This window comes from Anomaloglossus baeobatrachus, chromosome 3 (genome assembly GCF_048569485.1).
Source record: "Anomaloglossus baeobatrachus isolate aAnoBae1 chromosome 3, aAnoBae1.hap1, whole genome shotgun sequence".
In the NCBI taxonomy this organism is placed as follows: domain Eukaryota; kingdom Metazoa; phylum Chordata; class Amphibia; order Anura; family Aromobatidae; genus Anomaloglossus; species Anomaloglossus baeobatrachus.
The window spans coordinates 19433365-19453202 of record NC_134355.1 but is presented as its reverse complement, the minus strand read 5'-3'; the positions used below and the strand labels follow the sequence as shown (position 1 = coordinate 19453202).

The window sequence follows — 19838 nt, the reverse complement described above, 5'->3', positions numbered from 1 at the left end:
GCTCGATCATGATGCTTCCAGCCCCATAGGTGCCGTGATCCTCCTCTGTTCTTCCTGCTTTTGCTCTTGTAACAATCTATTCCTTTTATGGCGGTAACTGAATATCCGCGCTGGTCACATGATCCCTTCGCCATTGTCAGGCCGCCATTGTGCCCGGCGGCTTCTTGGAGAGGTTTCCCGCTTATTATCTCATTATGTTGGTTACAGTGTGTCGCAGGAGATGTTGCCACTTTGTTTTATTGTAATCATTGTAACTATTCTTCCCCGGCTCAGGTGTAACCAGTAATTACCCCGCGACTGATCACAAACACTTTCCAGGGTCAGGGTGAGAAGATGCCAATCAGAGCCTGCTGGGAGTTGTAGTTTCACTAAAGCTATAGAGCGACAGGTTAGTTACCACTGATTAGCAACCAATCCTCCCTGCTGCTGTCTTCAGTGGGCTTGATTTTGCAGAACGCCAGTGCTGTTGCGCTGGGCGCAGCCTGTCTCCTCTCCTGTGCCTTATAACAACCGGATGCTCTACAGCTTCTTGCTCCCAAATCAGACTCATCTCTTTGACTGTAACTTCTGATAAATCCCTTTAAATGCACAGACTTTAAACAATCTACTGTGTCCCCCCCCCCTCCCAAAAAAAATAAGACATACCCCGAAATAAGCCTAAGCATGATTTTACAGGATTTGTGGATTATGCTTGAAATATACTGTAAGCCCTTCTCCACAAATAAGCCCTAGGTACAGTCAGGGCCGGGGTTAGGGGAAGTCAAACTACGCAATTTCTCAGGGTCCCCAAAGTTTGTATTTACAGGTTAAGATTGTTTAAGGACCTTTGGTGACTTCACAGTCATGTGACCAAAGGTTTCTTAATTGCAGGAGTCTAAAAGAACTGGACAGGAGACAGGCTGGTATGCAGGACTGGTATTAGGGGGACGGGAGAGCAAACTAGATAATTTCACAGGACCCCCAATCTCTTAGGGACCGCGGTATTTGATTTGATTTCGGAGGTTAAAATTGTTTAAGGACCTTTGGTGACTTCACAGTCATGTGACCATGATTGAACCAAAGGTCCTTAATTGCAGGAGTCTAAAAGAACTGGACAGGAGACAGGCTGGTATGCAGGACTGGCATTAGGGGGATGGGAGAGCAAACTAGATAATTTCACAGGACCCCCAATCTCCTAGGGGCCCCAGTGTTTCTATGCAAATATGGTAAGACTGCTTAAGGACCTCAGTGACATGACGGTCATGTGACCATATTATCACTAAAGGTCTCTTAATTGCAGGAGTCTAAAGCTGAAGAGAAACATGGTAATACATTAACCCACTCACCTATAGACCTGGTGCATTTTCCATCATCTTCCAGAATATTGCTGTAGAAGAGATGATATCAGCGTTAATCTAGACAATAAAGTGAACCCCCGTGTACCCCTATATTAATTCGTACTTTTATCAATAAACAATTTTAAGTCTCATGTCAGGCTTGAAGCCATTTTCCCCCAGTGGCAGATCTTAGGGCGTCTACATACAGTTTTCATTATTAGGAAGAGCAGTTATAAAAGGTCCAATCTTAAAGGGGCCACAACCCTCAAAACGACTAAAGAACCACTTATGATTATGGGCACGGTGAGCGCCCCTTATCGGGTAACACACGGCTATGATTATGGGCATGGTGAGCGACCCTTATCGGGTAACACGCCGGCTATGAGTATTGGCCTTGAACATATTTTCTCACTCTATATATATTCTCTATACCACGCAGGTGCCAGCGGCCTGGAAAAGAAAATGAACCGCCAACTGACAAGCCCCACCCAGAAATTTAGAAAGTAGCGGTTAGAAATGAAGAATTATGGGAGAGAATCATAAACGGTGATGTTATGGGATGTTTGCAGTATGGCCTCCTGTTTTCGGCGGACGGTCACCTTCTCTGTTGGGCTCCTGGTCTGGGGACCGGTGAAGATCTCCTCAGTTGACCGTTAGTAGTGATTTGAGCTGGACCATTCGGCTCTACCGGAACACCAGACTTAGTTATGGGAGGAATCACCACCCCACCAAGAGGCTTACGACTCTTATCCTCTCCAGAGCGCACGTGTTGTTGAGACTGTGAGTATAAAGCAATGAGAAAGAGAGCTATTTAGAGACAGATTTGGCAGTAAGGCAGTACTATCTGTGCCTACATTATTTATTTGGTGTGACACTGCTATAGTGCTATCTCTATCTACATCATCTACATAGAGAGATGGGCAGCCTGTACCTACATCACTTATCGGAAGTGATCAAGAGGACAGTCCTATCTGTACCTTCATTATTTGTAGAAATGTCGCAGGCGGAGGAGGGGACGCCGCGCTCTGCCATTGCTCGGGTCCGGCTGCCGCTGCGGCTGCTGCGGCCTGCTGCTGCTCGGTGGCTCGATCGATGGGCCGGATCCCGGGGACTCGAGCGGCGCTCCTCGCCCGTGAGTGAAAGGGGATTGGGATTCGGGATAGTTTATTGTCCGTGACGCCACCCACGGTTGTGGTGATTAAGTGAACACCACCGCTGCTCTGTCTGGGGAGCCCGGGAGTGTGGTATGGAGCAGCCAGTTGTTGATTTGCCTCTCCGTGGGTAGGGGATTTTGGTGGTCCCGGGGCCCAGTGATGGGGTTGGTATGGTGGACAGGCGGGTATGGGGCCTGTGGAGGTGCAGGGGCGCAGGGGCAGCGCTGTGCCGCACGGCACGGAGGTACTCACTCAGCCAGTAAACACGACACAGTTCTCGGTAAACAAACGGCTGGTTGGACGGGTCCCTCGGACGGTTACGGTGCTGATGTTCCCTGCAGTTAGCGGTGACGGTCTCTTCACTGCACCTATGTAAAGTCTTTTTGGTAGCGATGGGTTCCCACCGGTTACCCGCTCCCCGGCCTGGACATGAGCCGGAGGAGCCCCTCTCTTGCCCGCAGGCGCTGGCCCTGGGAAACTAGTGCCTTGGCGGTGGCGGTGTCTCCCCTTAACGGTCGGACTGTTGCCTTCAATCGGGACTTGGTTGTTAGGAGACAGAGGTCCCCTTCACTGACGGATTTGGCAAATTATGGCGACTCCTAGCCTTGCCGGGATCCGAAAGGCCCCTGCCCTGGTGCTGACTGTTCTTCGTATACTGCTCCGGTACCGCCGGGTCATCACCCGTCCGCGGTCCTTCCAGCAACCTCCAAGCAGTCCCCCTGCAGACTATCACCGCCGTCTGATGACCTTGCTGTCTCAGTCCGGGGCACACACCCGGACCAACTTCAGGCTTTCTTAACTGTCACTTTCCCTTTACTTCAGCTTCTCTCCTTAGCTCCTCTACCACTTCAACTCCTTCTTCTTTCACTTCCCTAACTTCACTGCCTGGTTCTCCCGCCTCCAGGGCTGTGAACTCCTCGGTGGGCGGAGCCAACCGCCTGGCCCACCCCCTGGTGTGGACATCAGCCCCTGGAGGAAGGCAACAAGGATTTTAGGTTAGCCTAGGTGTACCTGCCGGGAATGTGGGGTGCATGTGATGTTGTGACCTGTGACCCCTGGCTTGCCCAGGGCGTCACATTCCCCCTTAGCAAAACGCAGACCGTCCTCGGGCTGCCCGTCCAACACCGGTTTTATTCTCCTTTTGTTTTTCTGCAAAGGTAAAAAACGGTAACATATATACAAGTAGAAAAACATCATCCCACATCGGGAGGTTCATTTCTTAAACGTTACGGTTTTTAACGGTTAACGGTTACGGTCTCCGCTCTCTCCCACCCAAGTAACCTGGCCCTGATGCTGCCCCTAAAACCCAGGCAGCACCCCTTGACCCCAGTCCTGAACCAGTTACCCGAGCGGGATCTGTCCTTCCCCTCCAGAGGGTAGCCACCGGTTCCTGTGGTGGCTGGGCCCCAGCCTGCTCTGCTGTGGGCCCTCCCTCCAACCTGCCTCTCCGGAGGCGGTAAATGCGGAAACGGTAACTGTAACACAACTTATTTACAAGCCACTAGCGTCTGTGGTTGCCCTGCAAGTTCACGGGCTTGTCCATAGGAGTTCCTATGCAAACAATTTTTCAAGCGGTCCCCACGGGGACAACGGTGCCGGCAACGGCCGGTTTCAATCACAGGAGAATCAGATGACTTTTCGGTTCCATTTCACTTATCATCATTTTCAACTTTTAAACAAACACACTGGTGGTCCCAACGGGGACTGGACAACGGGGTTCCGCTGCCCTACTCAGAGTCTTCGACTTCTTCTGGGGGAGGAGGTGCAGCACTTACACGGGACTCTTGGCTGCCTCTCAACTTCGCATCTAGGGCAAACCACCCCCTCTCTCCACAGTGCCGGGTGTACTGCACGATGTCGCCCGGCATCAGGTTACGACCGGGATGCTCCTCAGGCAGGTGGGCATTCACATCCCTCCGGGCTATAAACACTTCGGCCTCCAGGCCCGGTTCATATATAAACCCATAGCCCCGGCGGACATCAAACCGCCTCACCTGCCCTTCGTACAGCGGGCCCCGGACACGGAAAGTTGCCTGACGGAGGCTCTTGTTTTCCCGGATTGCAGGGCCACCAACTCCGCCTTCTTTCTTTCCCGTTCACCGATTTCCAGGCCCAACGGTACCGGCTCCCTGTCCCAGTACGGCGCTGCTGCGAGCTCCGGCGCACGGGTCGGGCCCCGCAAGACCTGTTTGACATTGCCCACTGCTGGTACTCTGGGCGACAGGTCCCGCGGTGACTTGGCCTTAGACGCTGCCTTGCATCGGCAACCCGGCGCAACCTCAGCCGAGGTGTGGGGGATGGGCACAGGGGCTTTCCGCAGTTGGGCCTTCGGCACGGAGCGGGTCATCGGCTCCGGCTCGGGGACTTTCTCGGGGGACGCCTCCGGTTCGGTTTTCGGGGCTTTCCATGGTAGCACCTCCGGTCGACTACGGGCTCCGGCTGCAGGTCGGTCCGCCTGGGCGGACATGCTGGGTATTGCTACCGGTTGCGGTGGTAGCGGGCCTAGTGGTGGGGTCACGGCTTCCGAGACGGGTGGCGAGGGAGGCAGCAGGGGGAGAGGGTTTGGACCGAGTCCCGCAGCCGCGATGACCGGCCCTTCAAGGGCATCGGGGCGTGGGTCACTCACCCTCCCTTCCTCCGCTTCCTCCTCGCGTCTCCGCACAGTCGCTATGACGTCCGCCATGTTGGTCTCCCACTCCTCCATGAGGAGCTGCATCTTGACCTGCAGCCTTTGGTAGAGCTGCGCGGTCCGGATCTCCACCCACGCCGCGGTTCCAGGCGCGGGGACGACGGTGCTGCGGGACGGCATCCACATGTTGCTGGCGGCTTCTCCCAGGAACAAGATGGCTGCAGGGTCCTGGCGTCCCTGCTTATATAGCCGCGCTCACATGCAGCTAGCCGCCAGTCCGTCTCCTCTAGCCTCTTTCCGGCCCCTCCTCTATCGGGGCGGGGATTTGGCCTTCGCGCCTCTACTACTTGAGAAGACGCTCGAGCGGGAACTTTTCGCGCCAAAGATGGCGACTTCTGAAATTTTCCGGCCGGATACCTCCGGCGGTCACAAGGCGCACCTCTACCCAACGGCAGAGCGGTAAGATCCTGTTCGTGACGCCAAGTTGTCGCGGGCGGAGGAGGGGACGCCGCGCTCTCCCACTGCTCGGGTCTGGCTGCCGCTGCGGCTGCTGCGGCCTGCTGCTGCTGCTCGGTGGCTCGAGCGATGGGCCGGATCCCGGGGACTCGAGCGGCGCTCCTCGCCCGTGAGTGAAAGGGGATTGGGATTCGGGATAGTTTATTGTCCGTGACGCCACCCACGGTTGTGGTGATTAAGTGGACACCACCGCTGCTCTGTCTGGGGAGCCCGGGAGTGTGGTATGGAGCAGCCAGTTGTTGATTTGCCTCTCCGTGGGTAGGGGATTTTGGTGGTCCCGGGGCCCAGTGATGGGGTTGGTATGGTGGACAGGCGGGTATGGGGCCGGTGCAGGGGCGCAGGGGCAGCGCTGTGCCGCACGGCACGGAGGTACTCACTCAGCCAGTAAACACGACACAGTTCTCGGTAAACAAACGGCTGGTTGGACGGGTCCCTCGGACGGTTCACGGTGCTGATGTTCCCTGCAGTTAGCAGTGAGGGTCTCTTCCCTGCACTATGTAAAGTCTTTTTGGTAGCGATGGGTTCCCAACGGTTACCCGCTCCCCGGCCTGGACATGAGCCGGAGGAGCCCCTCTCTTGCCCGCAGGCGCTGGCCCTGGGAAACTGGTGCCTTGGCGGTGGCGGTGTCTCCCCTTAACGGTCGGACTGTTGCCTTCAATCGGGACTTGGTTGTTGGGAGACAGAGGTCCCCTTCACTGACGGATTTGGCAAATTATGGCGACTCCTAGCCTTGCCGGGATCCGAAAGGCCCCTGCCCTGGTGCTGACTGTTCTTCGTATACTGCTCCGGTACCGCCGGGTCACCACCCGTCCGCGGTCCTTCCAGCAACCTCCAAGCAGTCCCCCTGCAGACTATCACCGCTGTCTGCTGACCTTGCTGTCTCAGTCCGGGGCACACACCCGGACCAACTTCAGGCTTTCTTAACTGTCACTTTCCCTTTACTTCAGCTTCTCTCCTTAGCTCCTCTACCACTTCAACTCCTTCTTCTTTCACTTCCCTAACTTCACTGCCTGGTTCTCCCGCCTCCAGGGCTGTGAACTCCTCGGTGGGCGGAGCCAACCGCCTGGCCCACCCCCTGGTGTGGACATCAGCCCCTGGAGGAAGGCAACAAGGATTTTAGGTTAGCCTAGGTGTACCTGCAGGGAATGTGGGGTGCGTGTGATGTTGTGACCTGTGACCCCTGGCTTGCCCAGGGCGTCACAGAAAGAGGCAAGGAGAAGTACTATCTGTACCTTTATTATTTACAGGAAGAAATATGCAAATATGAGATAGACGTGTGTGAGCGATGGATGGCTGCATGGATAGATAGATAGATAGATAGATAGATAGACAGATAGATAGATAGATAGAGGGATAGATAGATAGATAGAGGGATAGATAGATAGATAGAGGGATGGATAGATAGATAGAGGGATAGATAGATAGATAGATAGATAGAGGGATAGATAGATAGATAGATAGAGGGATAGATAGATAGATAGATAGATAAATAGAGAGATAGATAGAGGGATAGATAGATAGATAGAGAGATAGATAGATAAATAGAGAGATAGATAGATAAATAGAGAGATAGATAGAGGGATAGATAGATAGATAGATAGATAGATAGAGGGATAGATAGATAGATAGATAGATAGATGGACGGATAGATAGATAGATAGATAGATAGATAGATGGACGGATAGATAGATAGATAGATAGATAGATAGAGGGATAGATAGATAGAGAGATAGATAGAGGGATAGATAGATAAATAGAGAGATAGAGGGATAGATAGATAGATAGATAGAGGGATAGATAGATAGATAGATAGATAGAGGGATAGATAGATACAGTGCCTACAAGTAGTATTCAACCCCCTGCAGATTTAGCAGGTTTACACATTCGGAATTACCTTGGCATTGTGACATTTGGACTGTAGATCAGCCTGGAAGTGTGAAATGCAGCAAAAAAGAATGTTATTTCTTTTTTTTTTTAAATTGTGAAAAGTTTATTCAGAGGTCATTTATTATTCAACCCCTCAAACCACCAGAATTCTGTTTGGTTCCCCTAAAGTATTAAGAAGTATTTCAGGCACAAAGAACAATGAGGTTCACATGTTTAGATTAATTATCTCTTTTTCCAGCCTTTTCTGACTAATTAAGACCCTCCCCAAACTTGTGAACAGCACTCATACATGGTCAACATGGGAAAGACAAAGGAGCATTCCAAGGCCATCAGAGACAAGATCGTGGAGGGTCACAAGGCTGGCAAGGGGTACAAAACCCTTTCCAAGGAGTTGGGCCTACCTGTCTCCACTGTTGGGAGCATCATCCGGAAGTGGAAGGCTTATGGAACTACTGTTAGCCTTCCACGGCCTGGACAGCCTTTGAAAGTTTCCACCCGTGCCGAGGCCAGGCTTGTCCGAAGAGTCAAGGCTAACCCAAGGACAACAAGGAAGGAGCTCCGGGAAGATCTCATGGCAATACCATAAGTAACGTACTCCACCGCAATGGTCTCCGTTCCAGACGAGCCCGTAAGGTACCTTTACTTTCAAAGCGTCATGTCAAGGCTCGTCTACAGTTTGCTCATGATCACTTGGAGGACTCTGAGACAGACTGGTTCAAGGTTCTCTGGTCTGATGAGACCAAGATCGAGATCTTTGGTGCCAACCACACACGTGACGTTTGGAGACTGAATGGCACTGCATACGACCCCAAGAATACCATCCCTACAGTCAAGCATGGTGGTGGCAGCATCATGCTGTGGGACTGTTTCTCAGCCAGGGGCCTGGCCATCTGGTCCGCATCCATGGGAAGATGGATAGCACGGCCTACCTGGAGATTTTGGCCAAGAACCTCCGCTCCTCCATCAAGGATCTTAAGATGGGTCATCATTTCATCTTCCAACAAGACAATGACCCAAAGCACACAGCCAAGAAAACCAAGGCCTGGTTCAAGAGGGAAAAAATCAAGGTGTTGCAGTGGCCTAGTCAGTCTCCTGACCTTAACCCAATTGAAAACTTGTGGAAGGAGCTCAAGATTAAAGTCCACATGAGACACCCAAAGAACCTAGATAACTTGGAGAAGATCTGCATGGAGGAGTGGGCCAAGATAACTCCAGAGACCTGTGCCGGCCTGATCAGGTCTTATAAAAGACGATTATTAGCTGTAATTGCAAACAAGGGTTATTCCACAAAATATTAAACCTAGGGGTTGAATAATAATTGACCCACACTTTTATGTTGAAAATTTAACTGAGCAACAAAACTTGTTGGTTTGTAAGATTTATGCATCTGTTAATAAATCCTGCTCTTGTTTGAAGTTTGCAGGCTCTAACTTATCTGCATCTTATCAAACCTGCTAAATCTGCAGGGGGTTGAATACTACTTGTAGGCACTGTAGATAAAGGGATAGAAAGAAGGATAGATAATAGATAGATAGATAGATAGAGGGATAGATAGATAGATAGATAGATAGATAGATATATAGATAGAGGGATAGATAGATAGATAGATGGATAGATGGATAGATAGATAGAGGGATAGATAGATAGATAGATAGATAGATAGAGGGATAGATAGATAGAGGGATAGATAGATAGAGGGATAGATAGATAGAGGGATAGATAGATAGATAGATAGATAGATAGATAGATAGATATAGATAGCCTCATCTCTGTACCTCCATACATGATGTGTTATCCCCTCTTTTTCCATTCCCGCTCTTTGTTTCGTTCCTCTCTTCTTCTGTGTTGCTGGGGGTCGGGCTGCTCTGTATGGGGGGCACAGGCCTCGTCAAATTCAGTAACCTCTGGGAGGCGCTCCTAGGCACTGCAGGCTTCAGAGCAGCGCTCTGCAGATTTATTAAGTCAGACGGAGCTGTAATGGAGATATAATATAAAGCACAGTATTGTCTGAAGATGATGCTGATGAGAAATACTTTACAAACATTCATGACGACACGCTGCTCTAACGCTCTGTCTAGTGGTGATACAGAGAATGGGCAAACGTTTTAGGCAGGTGAGGAACAAAGGCTGAAAAATAAGAAACTTTTAAAACTAGAATTGTTAATAAAAAATGTATTTTTATCAATTAACACAATGCAAAGTAAACAAACAAAAGAGATATGTATATTCCATCAGTATTCAGTGACCGCCCGTCGCCTCCATCCTCAGTATTCAGTGACCGCCCGTCTCCTCCATCCTCAGTATTCAGTGACTGCACGTCTCCTCCATCCTCAGTATTCAGTGACCGCCCGTCTCCTCCATCCTCAGTATTCAGTGACCGCCCGTCTCCTCCATCCTTAGTATTCAGTGACCGCCCGTCTCCTCCATCCTCAGTATTCAGTGACCGCCCGTCGCCTCCATCCTCAGTATTCAGTGACCGCCCGTCTCCTCCATCCTCAGTATTCAGTGACCGCCCGTCGCCTCCATCCTCAGTATTCAGTGACCGCCCGTCGCCTCCATCCTCAGTATTCAGTGACCGCCCGTCGCCTCCATCCTCAGTATTCAGTGACCGCCCGTCGCCTCCATCCTCAGTATTCAGTGACCGCCCGTCGCCTCCATCCTCAGTATTCAGTGACCGCCCGTCGCCTCCATCCTCAGTATTCAGTGACCGCCCGTCGCCTCCATCTTCAGTATTCAGTGACCGCCCGTCGCCTCCATCCTCAGTATTCAGTGACCGCCCGTCTCCTCCATCCTCAGTATTCAGTGACCGCCCGTCGCCTCCATTCTCAGTATACAGTGACCGCCCGTCTCCTCCATCCTCAGTATTCAGTGACCGCCCGTCTCCTCCGTCCTCAGTAGTCAGTGACCGCCCATCTCCTCCATCCTCAGTATTCAGTGACCGCCCGTCTCCTCCATCCTCAGTATTCAGTGACCGCCCGTCGCCTCCATCCTCAGTATTCAGTGACCGCCCGTCTCCTCCATCCTCAGTATTCAGTGACCACCCGTCTCCTCCGTCCTCAGTAGTCAGTGACCGCCCATCTCCTCCATCCTCAGTATTCAGTGACCGCCCGTCTCCTCCATCCTCAGTATTCAGTGACCGCCTGTCTCCTCCATCCTCAGTATTCAGTGACCGCCCGTCTCCTCCATCCTTAGTATTCAGTGATCGCCCGTCTCCTCCATCCTCAGTATTCAGTGACCGCCCGTCTCCTCCATCCTCAGTATTCAGTGACCGCCCGTCTCCTCCATCCTCAGTATTCAGTGACCGCCCGTCTCCTCCATCCTCAGTATTCAGTGATCGCCCGTCTCCTCCGTCCTCAGTATTCAGTGATCACCCGTCTCCTCCATCCTCAGTATTCAGTGATTGCCCATCTCCTCCATCCTCAGTATTTGGTGACCGCCCATCTCCTCCATCCTCAGTATTCAGTGACCGCCCGTCTCCTCCATCCTCAGTAATTGGTGACCGCCCGTCTCCTCCATCCTCAGTATTCAGTGACCGCCCGTCTCCTCCATCCTCAGTATTAAGTGACCGCCCGTCGCCTCCATCCTCAGTATTCAGTGACCGCCCGTCTCCTCCATCCTCAGTATTCAGTGACCGCCCGTCTCCTCCATCCTCAGTATTCAGTGACCGCCCGTCTCCTCCATCCTCAGTAATTGGTGACCGCCCGTCTCCTCCATCCTCAGTATTCAGTGACCGCCCGTCTCCTCCATCCTCAGTATTTAGTGACCGCCTGTCTCCTCCGTCCTCAGTATTCAGTGATCACCCGTCTCCTCCATCCTCAGTATTTAGTGACCGCCTGTCTCCTCCATCCTCAGTATTTAGTGACCGCCCGTCTCCTCCATCCTCAGTAATTGGTGACCGCCCGTCTCCTCCATCCTCAGTATTAAGTGACCGCCCGTCTCCTCCATCACTTCTTCTCGTCACTTGTATACTGGTTATGGAGGAGCTCGGCAGGAGGTTGTTCCAATCATCTTGGAGACATGACCCCCGATCTTCTGTGTGTGAGTCTTGTGCGGATCCTTCTGTCTCTTGCTCTCAGACAGTGATGATGTGAGATCAGGGCTCTGCGGGGGCTGGATCATCACCTCCAGGACGCCTTGGCTGGATGTTTGGGGGTCGTTGTCCGGCTGCAGAATAAATTTGGAGACAATCAGACGCCTCCCTGGTGATATCACATGATCTGTCTGGATTTCTCAGCATTAATTCTGACCAATCTCCAACTCCATTTAGTGAGATGTAGACCCAAAATTAAAAGGACCCCCCGATGCTCCACTTCTGCTTGCAGACCCTCATTATTGTGCCCCTCTCCAGACTCTGGTAAACAATCTGCCTTCAGTTACAGCTGAGTATTTCACATTCTGACTCCTCGGTCCAGAGAACCTGCTGCATTGTTCTACCATCTAGTTCCTATGTTTTCGTTTGGCCTGGTTTCCATGTGGAAGGTCGGTATTTTACAGTAATTCCTCCATGAAGGCCACTTCTCCGGACAGTGGATGGTGCAGCTGGTCCCACTGGTTGCTGCCAGTCCTGAGTTGATGCCTCTGCTGGACATGATGTGTCCTCTGTCTGCTGCATCTGGTTTCCTTCGCTGATCATTGCCTCTGTAGTCTTAAACGTTGTCCATTTCTTGGTGCTTCTTCAAGAGCTTGAACAGCGACTCTCATGCCCAGTCTGTGTAGCCCTTGCCTGGGAGACTCCTCGCTGATGCACTATAACTACCTGGTGTTTTGTCGCTGTGCTCAATCCTGACCTGAGACATGAACTGTTTTCCACATCCTCACCTTTGAGTTTAGCTGTGTTCATTACCCCGTTTGAAGGCTCCTACACGGCTGTTTCTGTTTCAGTTAATGATTTGTTTCCAGCCTATGGTCATTGTATAATTGGTTACACCTGACAATGATCCGATAAAGATTTTATGGAAGTGTAATGTAAGAATTGAAGCTGTATTGAAGGCGAAGGACGGTTACCAAATATTCATGGGATTTAGAGTTCTCTTTTGTTAATTCACTTTGCTACAAATAAATAAAACTTCTATTCTTAAAAGCCTTTTTTCACACCTGCCTAAAACTTTTGCACAGCACTGCACTTACTAAACAGTTGCCTCCTTCGCTTTTATTCGCAATATTCATTTTATAAGTGCCGCTCTTACCCCCACGGGCAGTGGACCCTTCAGACATTTTCCTCTTCAGCTTGTCCTTCAGCCTGGCGGTCTCCAGAGCTGCGCTGTCCACCTCCTCCTCCTCCGGCTGGTTCAGGGGATTGTGCATTTTAAGCTGAAAAGACTCATTTTTCCATTCGTTATCTGTTGTAGATGGCAGAATCTCAGGCTGCAGATCGTCCGCCCCCCACATGTACGACCGCCTCACCTGCAGCCCTAATGTACTCTGAAGGGAGGCTGAGGAGCACAGAAGCGGGAGACATGTATCATTGTAAGGAGAAGACCCCAAATATCAAAGTTCTCAGCTCCAACAGTCAGTGCTGCTATTCTAGTACATAGGGGCAGTATTATAGTAGTTATATTCTTGTACATAGGGGGCAGTATTATAGTAGTTATATTCTTGTACATAGGAGCAGTATTATAGTAGTTATATTCTTGTATATAGGGGCAGTATTATAGTAGTTATATTCTTGTACATAGGGGGCAGTATTATAGTGGTTATATTCTTGTACATAGGGGGCAGTATTATAGTAGTTATATTCTTGTACATAGGAGCAGTATTATAGTAGTTATATTCTTGTACAAAGGAGCAGTATTATAGTAGATATATTCTTGTACATAGGGGCAGTATTATAGTAGTTATATTCTTGTATATAGGGGGCAGTATTATAGTAGTTATATTCTTGTATATAGGGGCAGTATTATAGTAGTTATATTCTTGTACATAGGGGCAGTATTATAGTAGTTATATTCTTGTACATAGGGGGCAGTATTATAGTAGTTATATTCTTGTATATAGGGGCAGTATTATAGTAGTTATATTCTTGTATATAGGGGCAGTATTATAGTAGTTATATTCTTGTATATAGGGGCAGTATTATAGTAGTTATATTCTTGTATATAGGGGCAGTATTATAGTAGTTATATTCTTGTACATAGGGGGCAGTATTATAGTAGTTATATTCTTGTATATAGGGGCAGTATTATAGTAGTTATATTCTTGTACATAGGGGGCAGTATTATAGTAGTTATATTCTTGTATATAGGGGCAGTATTATAGTAGTTATATTCTTGTATATAGGGGCAGTATTATAGTAGTTATATTCTTGTACATAGGGGCAGTATTATAGTAGTTATATTCTTGTACATAGGGGGCAGTATTATAGTAGTTATATTCTTGTATATAGGGGCAGTATTATAGTAGTTATATTCTTGTACATAGGGGGCAGTATTATAGTAGTTATATTCTTGTATATAGGGGCAGTATTATAGTAGTTATATTCTTGTATATAGGGGCAGTATTATAGTAGTTATATTCTTGTACATAGGGGCAGTATTATAGTAGTTATATTCTTGTACATAGGGGGCAGTATTATAGTAGTTATATTCTTGTACATAGGGGGCAGTATTATAGTGGTTATATTCTTGTACATAGGGGGCAGTATTATAGTAGTTATATTCTTGTACATAGGAGCAGTATTATAGTAGTTATATTCTTGTACAAAGGAGCAGTATTATAGTAGATATATTCTTGTACATAGGGGCAGTATTATAGTAGTTATATTCTTGTATATAGGGGGCAATATTATAGTAGTTATATTCTTGTACATATGGGCAGTATTATAGTAGTTATATTCTTGTACATAGGGGGCAGTATTATAGTGGTTATATTCTTGTACATAGGGGGCAGTATTATAGTAGTTATATTCTTGTACATAGGAGCAGTATTATAGTAGTTATATTCTTGTATATAGGGGCAGTATTATAGTAGTTATATTCTTGTATATAGGGGCAGTATTATAGTAGTTATATTCTTGTATATAGGGGCAGTATTATAGTAGTTATATTCTTGTATATAGGGGCAGTATTATAGTAGTTATATTCTTGTACATAGGGGGCAGTATTATAGTAGTTATATTCTTGTACATAGGAGCAGTATTATAGTAGTTATATTCTTGTATATAGGGGCAGTATTATAGTAGTTATATTCTTGTATATAGGGGCAGTATTATAGTAGTTATATTCTTGTATATAGGGGCAGTATTATAGTAGTTATATTACTGTACATAGGGGGCAGTATTATAGTAGTTATATTCTTGTATATAGGGGCAGAACTATAGTAGTTATATTCTTGTACATAGGAGCAGTATTATAGTAGTTATATTCTTGTACATAGGGGGCAGTATTATAGTGGTTATATTCTTGTACATAGGGGGCAGTATTATAGTAGTTATATTCTTGTACATAGGGGACAGTATTATAGTAGTTATATTCTTGTACATAGGAGCAGTATTATAGTAGTTATATTCTTGTACAAAGGAGCAGTATTATAGTAGATATATTCTTGTACATAGGGGCAGTATTATAGTAGTTATATTCTTGTATATAGGGGGCAGTATTATAGTAGTTATATTCTTGTACATATGGGCAGTATTATAGTAGTTATATCCTTGTACATAGGAGCAGTATTATAGTAGTTATATTCTTGTACATAGGAGCAGTATTATAGTAGTTATATTCTTGTACAAAGGAGCAGTATTATAGTAGATATATTCTTGTACATAGGGGCAGTATTATAGTAGATATATTCTTGTACATAGGGGCAGTATTATAGTAGATATATTTTTGTACATAGGGGCAGTATTATAGTAGTTACAGTATATTCTTGTACATAGGGGCAGTATTATAGTAGTTATATTCTTGTACATAGGGGCAGTATTATAGTAGTTATATTCTTGTACATAGGGGACAGTATTATAGTAGTTATATTCTTGTACATAGGGGGCAGTATTATAGTAGTTATATCCTTGTACATAGGGGGCAGTATTATAGTAGTTATATTCTTGTACATAGGAGCAGTATTATAGTACTTAGGAGCAGTATTATAGTACTTATATTCTTGTACATAGGGGCAGTATTATAGTACTTATATTCTTGTACATAGGAGCAGTATTATAGTACTTATATTCTTGTACATAGGAGCAGTATTATAGTACTTATATTCTTGTACATAGGAGCAGTATTATAGTAGTTATATTCTTGTACATAGGAGCAGTATTATAGTACTTATATTCTTGTACATAGGGGCAGTATTATAGCAGTTATATTCTTGTACATAGGGGGCAGTATTATAGTAGTTATATTCTTGTACATAGGGGCAGTATTATAGTAGTTATATTCTTGTATATAGGAGCAGTATTATAGTAGTTATATTCCTGTACATAGGGGCAGTATTATAGTAGTTATATTCTTGTATAAAGGAGCAGTATTATAGTAGTTATATTCTTGTACATAGGGGCAGTATTATAGTAGTTATATTCTTGTACATAGGGGCAGTATTATAGTAGTTCTATTCTTGTACATAGGGACAGTATTATAGTAGTTATATTCTTGTACATAGGGGCAGAATTATAGTAGTTATATTCTTGTACATAGGGGGCAGTATTATAGTAGTTATATTCTTGTACATATGGGGCAGTATTATAGTAGTTATATTCTTGTACATAGGGGCAGTATTATAGTAGTTATATTCTTGTACATAGGGGCAGAATTATAGTAGTTATATTCTTGTACATAGGGGGCAGTATTATAGTAGTTATATTCTTGTACATATGGGGCAGTATTATAGTAGTTATATTCTTGTACATAGGGGCAGTATTATAGTAGTTATATTCTTGTACATAGGGGGGAGTATTATAGTAGTTATATTCTTGTACATAGGGGCAGTATTATAGTAGTTATATTCTTGTACATAGGGACAGTATTATAGTAGTTATATTCTTGTACATAGGGGCAGTATTATAGTAGTTATATTCTTGTACATAGGGGGCAGTATTATAGTAGTTATATTCTTGTACATAGGGGCAGTATTATAGTAGTTATATTCTTGTACATAGGGGGGAGTATTATAGTAGTTATATTCTTGTACATAGGGGCAGTATTATAGTAGTTATATTCTTGTACATAGGGGCAGTATTATAGTAGTTATAGTCTTGTACATAGGGGCAGTATTATAGTAGTTATATTCTTGTACAAAGGAGCAGTATTATAGTAGATATATTCTTGTACATAGGGGCAGTATTATAGTAGTTATATTCTTGTATATAGGGGGCAGTATTATAGTAGTTATATTCTTGTACATATGGGCAGTATTATAGTAGTTATATCCTTGTACATAGGAGCAGTATTATAGTAGTTATATTCTTGTACATAGGAGCAGTATTATAGTAGTTATATTCTTGTACAAAGGAGCAGTATTATAGTAGATATATTCTTGTACATAGGGGCAGTATTATAGTAGATATATTCTTGTACATAGGGGCAGTATTATAGTAGATATATTTTTGTACATAGGGGCAGTATTATAGTAGTTACAGTATATTCTTGTACATAGGGGCAGTATTATAGTAGTTATATTCTTGTACATAGGGGCAGTATTATAGTAGTTATATTCTTGTACATAGGGGGCAGTATTATAGTAGTTATATCCTTGTACATAGGGGGCAGTATTATAGTAGTTATATTCTTGTACATAGAGGACAGTATTATAGTAGTTATATTCTTGTACATAGGAGCAGTATTATAGTACTTAGGAGCAGTATTATAGTACTTATATTCTTGTACATAGGGGCAGTATTATAGTAGTTATATTCTTGTACATAGGAGCAGTATTATAGTACTTATATTCTTGTACATAGGAGCAGTATTATAGTACTTATATTCTTGTACATAGGAGCAGTATTATAGTAGTTATATTCTTGTACATAGGAGCAGTATTATAGTACTTATATTCTTGTACATAGGGGCAGTATTATAGCAGTTATATTCTTGTACATAGGGGGCAGTATTATAGTAGTTATATTCTTGTACATAGGGGCAGTATTATAGTAGTTATATTCTTGTATATAGGAGCAGTATTATAGTAGTTATATTCCTGTACATAGGGGCAGTATTATAGTAGTTATATTCTTGTATAAAGGAGCAGTATTATAGTAGTTATATTCTTGTACATAGGGGCAGTATTATAGTAGTTATATTCTTGTACATAGGGGCAGTATTATAGTAGTTCTATTCTTGTACATAGGGAGCAGTATTATAGTAGTTATATTCTTGTACATAGGGGCAGTATTATAGTAGTTATATTCTTGTACATAGTGGGCAGTATTATAGTAGTTATATTCTTGTATATAGGGGGCAGTATTATAGTAGTTATATTCTTGTACATAGTGGGCAGTATTATAGTAGTTATATTCTTGTACATAGGGACAGTATTATAGTAGTTATATTCTTGTACATAGGGGCAGTATTATAGTAGTTATATTCTTGTACATAGGGGCAGTATTATAGTAGTTATATTCTTGTACATAGGGGGGAGTATTATAGTAGTTATATTCTTGTACATAGGGGCAGTATTATAGTAGTTATATTCTTGTACATAGGGCCAGTATTATAGTAGTTATAGTCTTGTACATAGGGGCAGTATTATAGTAGTTATATTCTTGTACATAGGGGGCAGTATTATAGTAGTTATATTCTTGTACATAGGGGGCAGTATTATAGTAGTTATATTCTTGTACATAGGGGGCAGTATTATAGTAGTTATATTCTTGTACATAGGGGGGAGTATTATAGTAGTTATATTCTTGTACATAGGGGCAGTATTATAGTAGTTATATTCTTGTACATAGGGAGCAGTATTATAGTAGTTATATTCTTGTACATAGGGGGCAGTATTATAGTAGTTATATTCTTGTACATAGGGGGCAGTATTATAGTAGTTATATTCTTGTACATAGGGGGGAGTATTATAGTAGTTATATTCTTGTACATAGGGGCAGTATTATAGTAGTTATATTCTTGTACATAGGGGCAGTATTATAGTAGTTATATTCTTGTACATAGGGGGCAGTATTATAGTAGTTATATTCTTGTACATAGGGGGCAGTATTATAGTAGTTATATTCTTGTATATAGGAGCAGTATTATAGTAGTTATATTCTTGTACATAGGGGGCAGTATTATAGTAGTTATAGTCTTGTACATAGGAGCAGTATTATAGTAGTTATATTCTTGTACATAGGAGCAGTCTTATAGTAGTTATATTCTTGTACATAGGGGGCAGTATTATAGTAGTTATATTCTTGTACATAGGGGGCAGTATTATAGTAGTTATAGTCTTGTACATAGGAGCAGTATTATAGTAGTTATATTCTTGTACATAGGAGCAGTCTTATAGTAGTTATATTCTTGTACATAGGGGGGAGTATTATAGTAGTTATATTCTTGTACATAGGGGCAGTATTATAGTAGTTATATTCTTGTACATAGGGGCAGTATTATAGTAGTTATATTCTTGTATAGTAATTCATCATCTGACGAGTCTTCGATTATAATAAACAAAACGTTCTATAAATTAGACCACTGTAGTTATTATATTTCGCCTGTATGTTCGGTATTAGTCGTTTTTGCTATAACATTGATTTATTGATTTACTATAACTATTAATGATCTGATTCGTCTCTTTCGTGCACAGACCTGTGTCCGCCGGTCCCCATCGGTTTCCGCACAGCTGAAGGTTGGCGTCGATATTTCCATTGCGGAGTGACATGTACCCGGGCTTCATCTTGGGAACGCTGCCACAATAAACAGCAACGGAGGCTCTGAAGTTGGCTGCAATTATAAAATGCCCAAAGAGAGTGTTTATTCAGGGCCGATCTTTCACCATCTGGGAACGTTTCTAATTATCGCCCCATTGTCTGATCCATTAGAGCTGCTGTTACACAAGACATCGCTGTGACGGACGCACTCAGCTTTGTCCCGGTTGATGTAGTATAGATAATGTTACCGTTTTCGGATCACGTTGTCTGGATGGAGTAACGTGCACTTATCATTTAGTGATGTGTAATATAAATATTATTAAAATTGATTAGATTCTAAAGGCTCTGGTCTCTGCATTTAGAATGAAAATATTTTGTCTATCAGCGGCTGCCACTAGGGGGAGCTCACATCATAGGAATGTATGCAGTGCGCGCCCCCTGGTGGTGAGAATTGTAATTGTTCATTTTTTATTTTTTTTTAATCCATGTTATTATACAGTTTAACCATTTCTATGCATAATATCTTATCTCCTACATTTTTATAA

At 44.7% G+C, this 19838-nt stretch overlaps 1 protein-coding gene across 4 annotated transcripts in view; it reads right to left on the bottom strand.

Annotated features, from left to right (window-relative positions):
• TOGARAM2 (TOG array regulator of axonemal microtubules 2) overlaps positions 1-19838 on the bottom strand; it is a 93042-nt gene that overhangs the window by 23164 nt on the left and 50040 nt on the right. For all 4 annotated transcript variants that reach the window (XM_075337930.1, XM_075337929.1, XM_075337932.1 and 1 more), the window contains 5 exons: positions 19232-19366; positions 12689-12934; positions 9278-9474; positions 1916-2094; positions 1326-1366 (listed from right to left, as the gene is read on the bottom strand). In XM_075337930.1, the coding sequence (XP_075194045.1) occupies positions 1326-1366; positions 1916-2094; positions 9278-9474; positions 12689-12934; positions 19232-19366 (798 nt within the window). The remainder of the gene's footprint in view (positions 1-1325; positions 1367-1915; positions 2095-9277; positions 9475-12688; positions 12935-19231; positions 19367-19838) is intronic.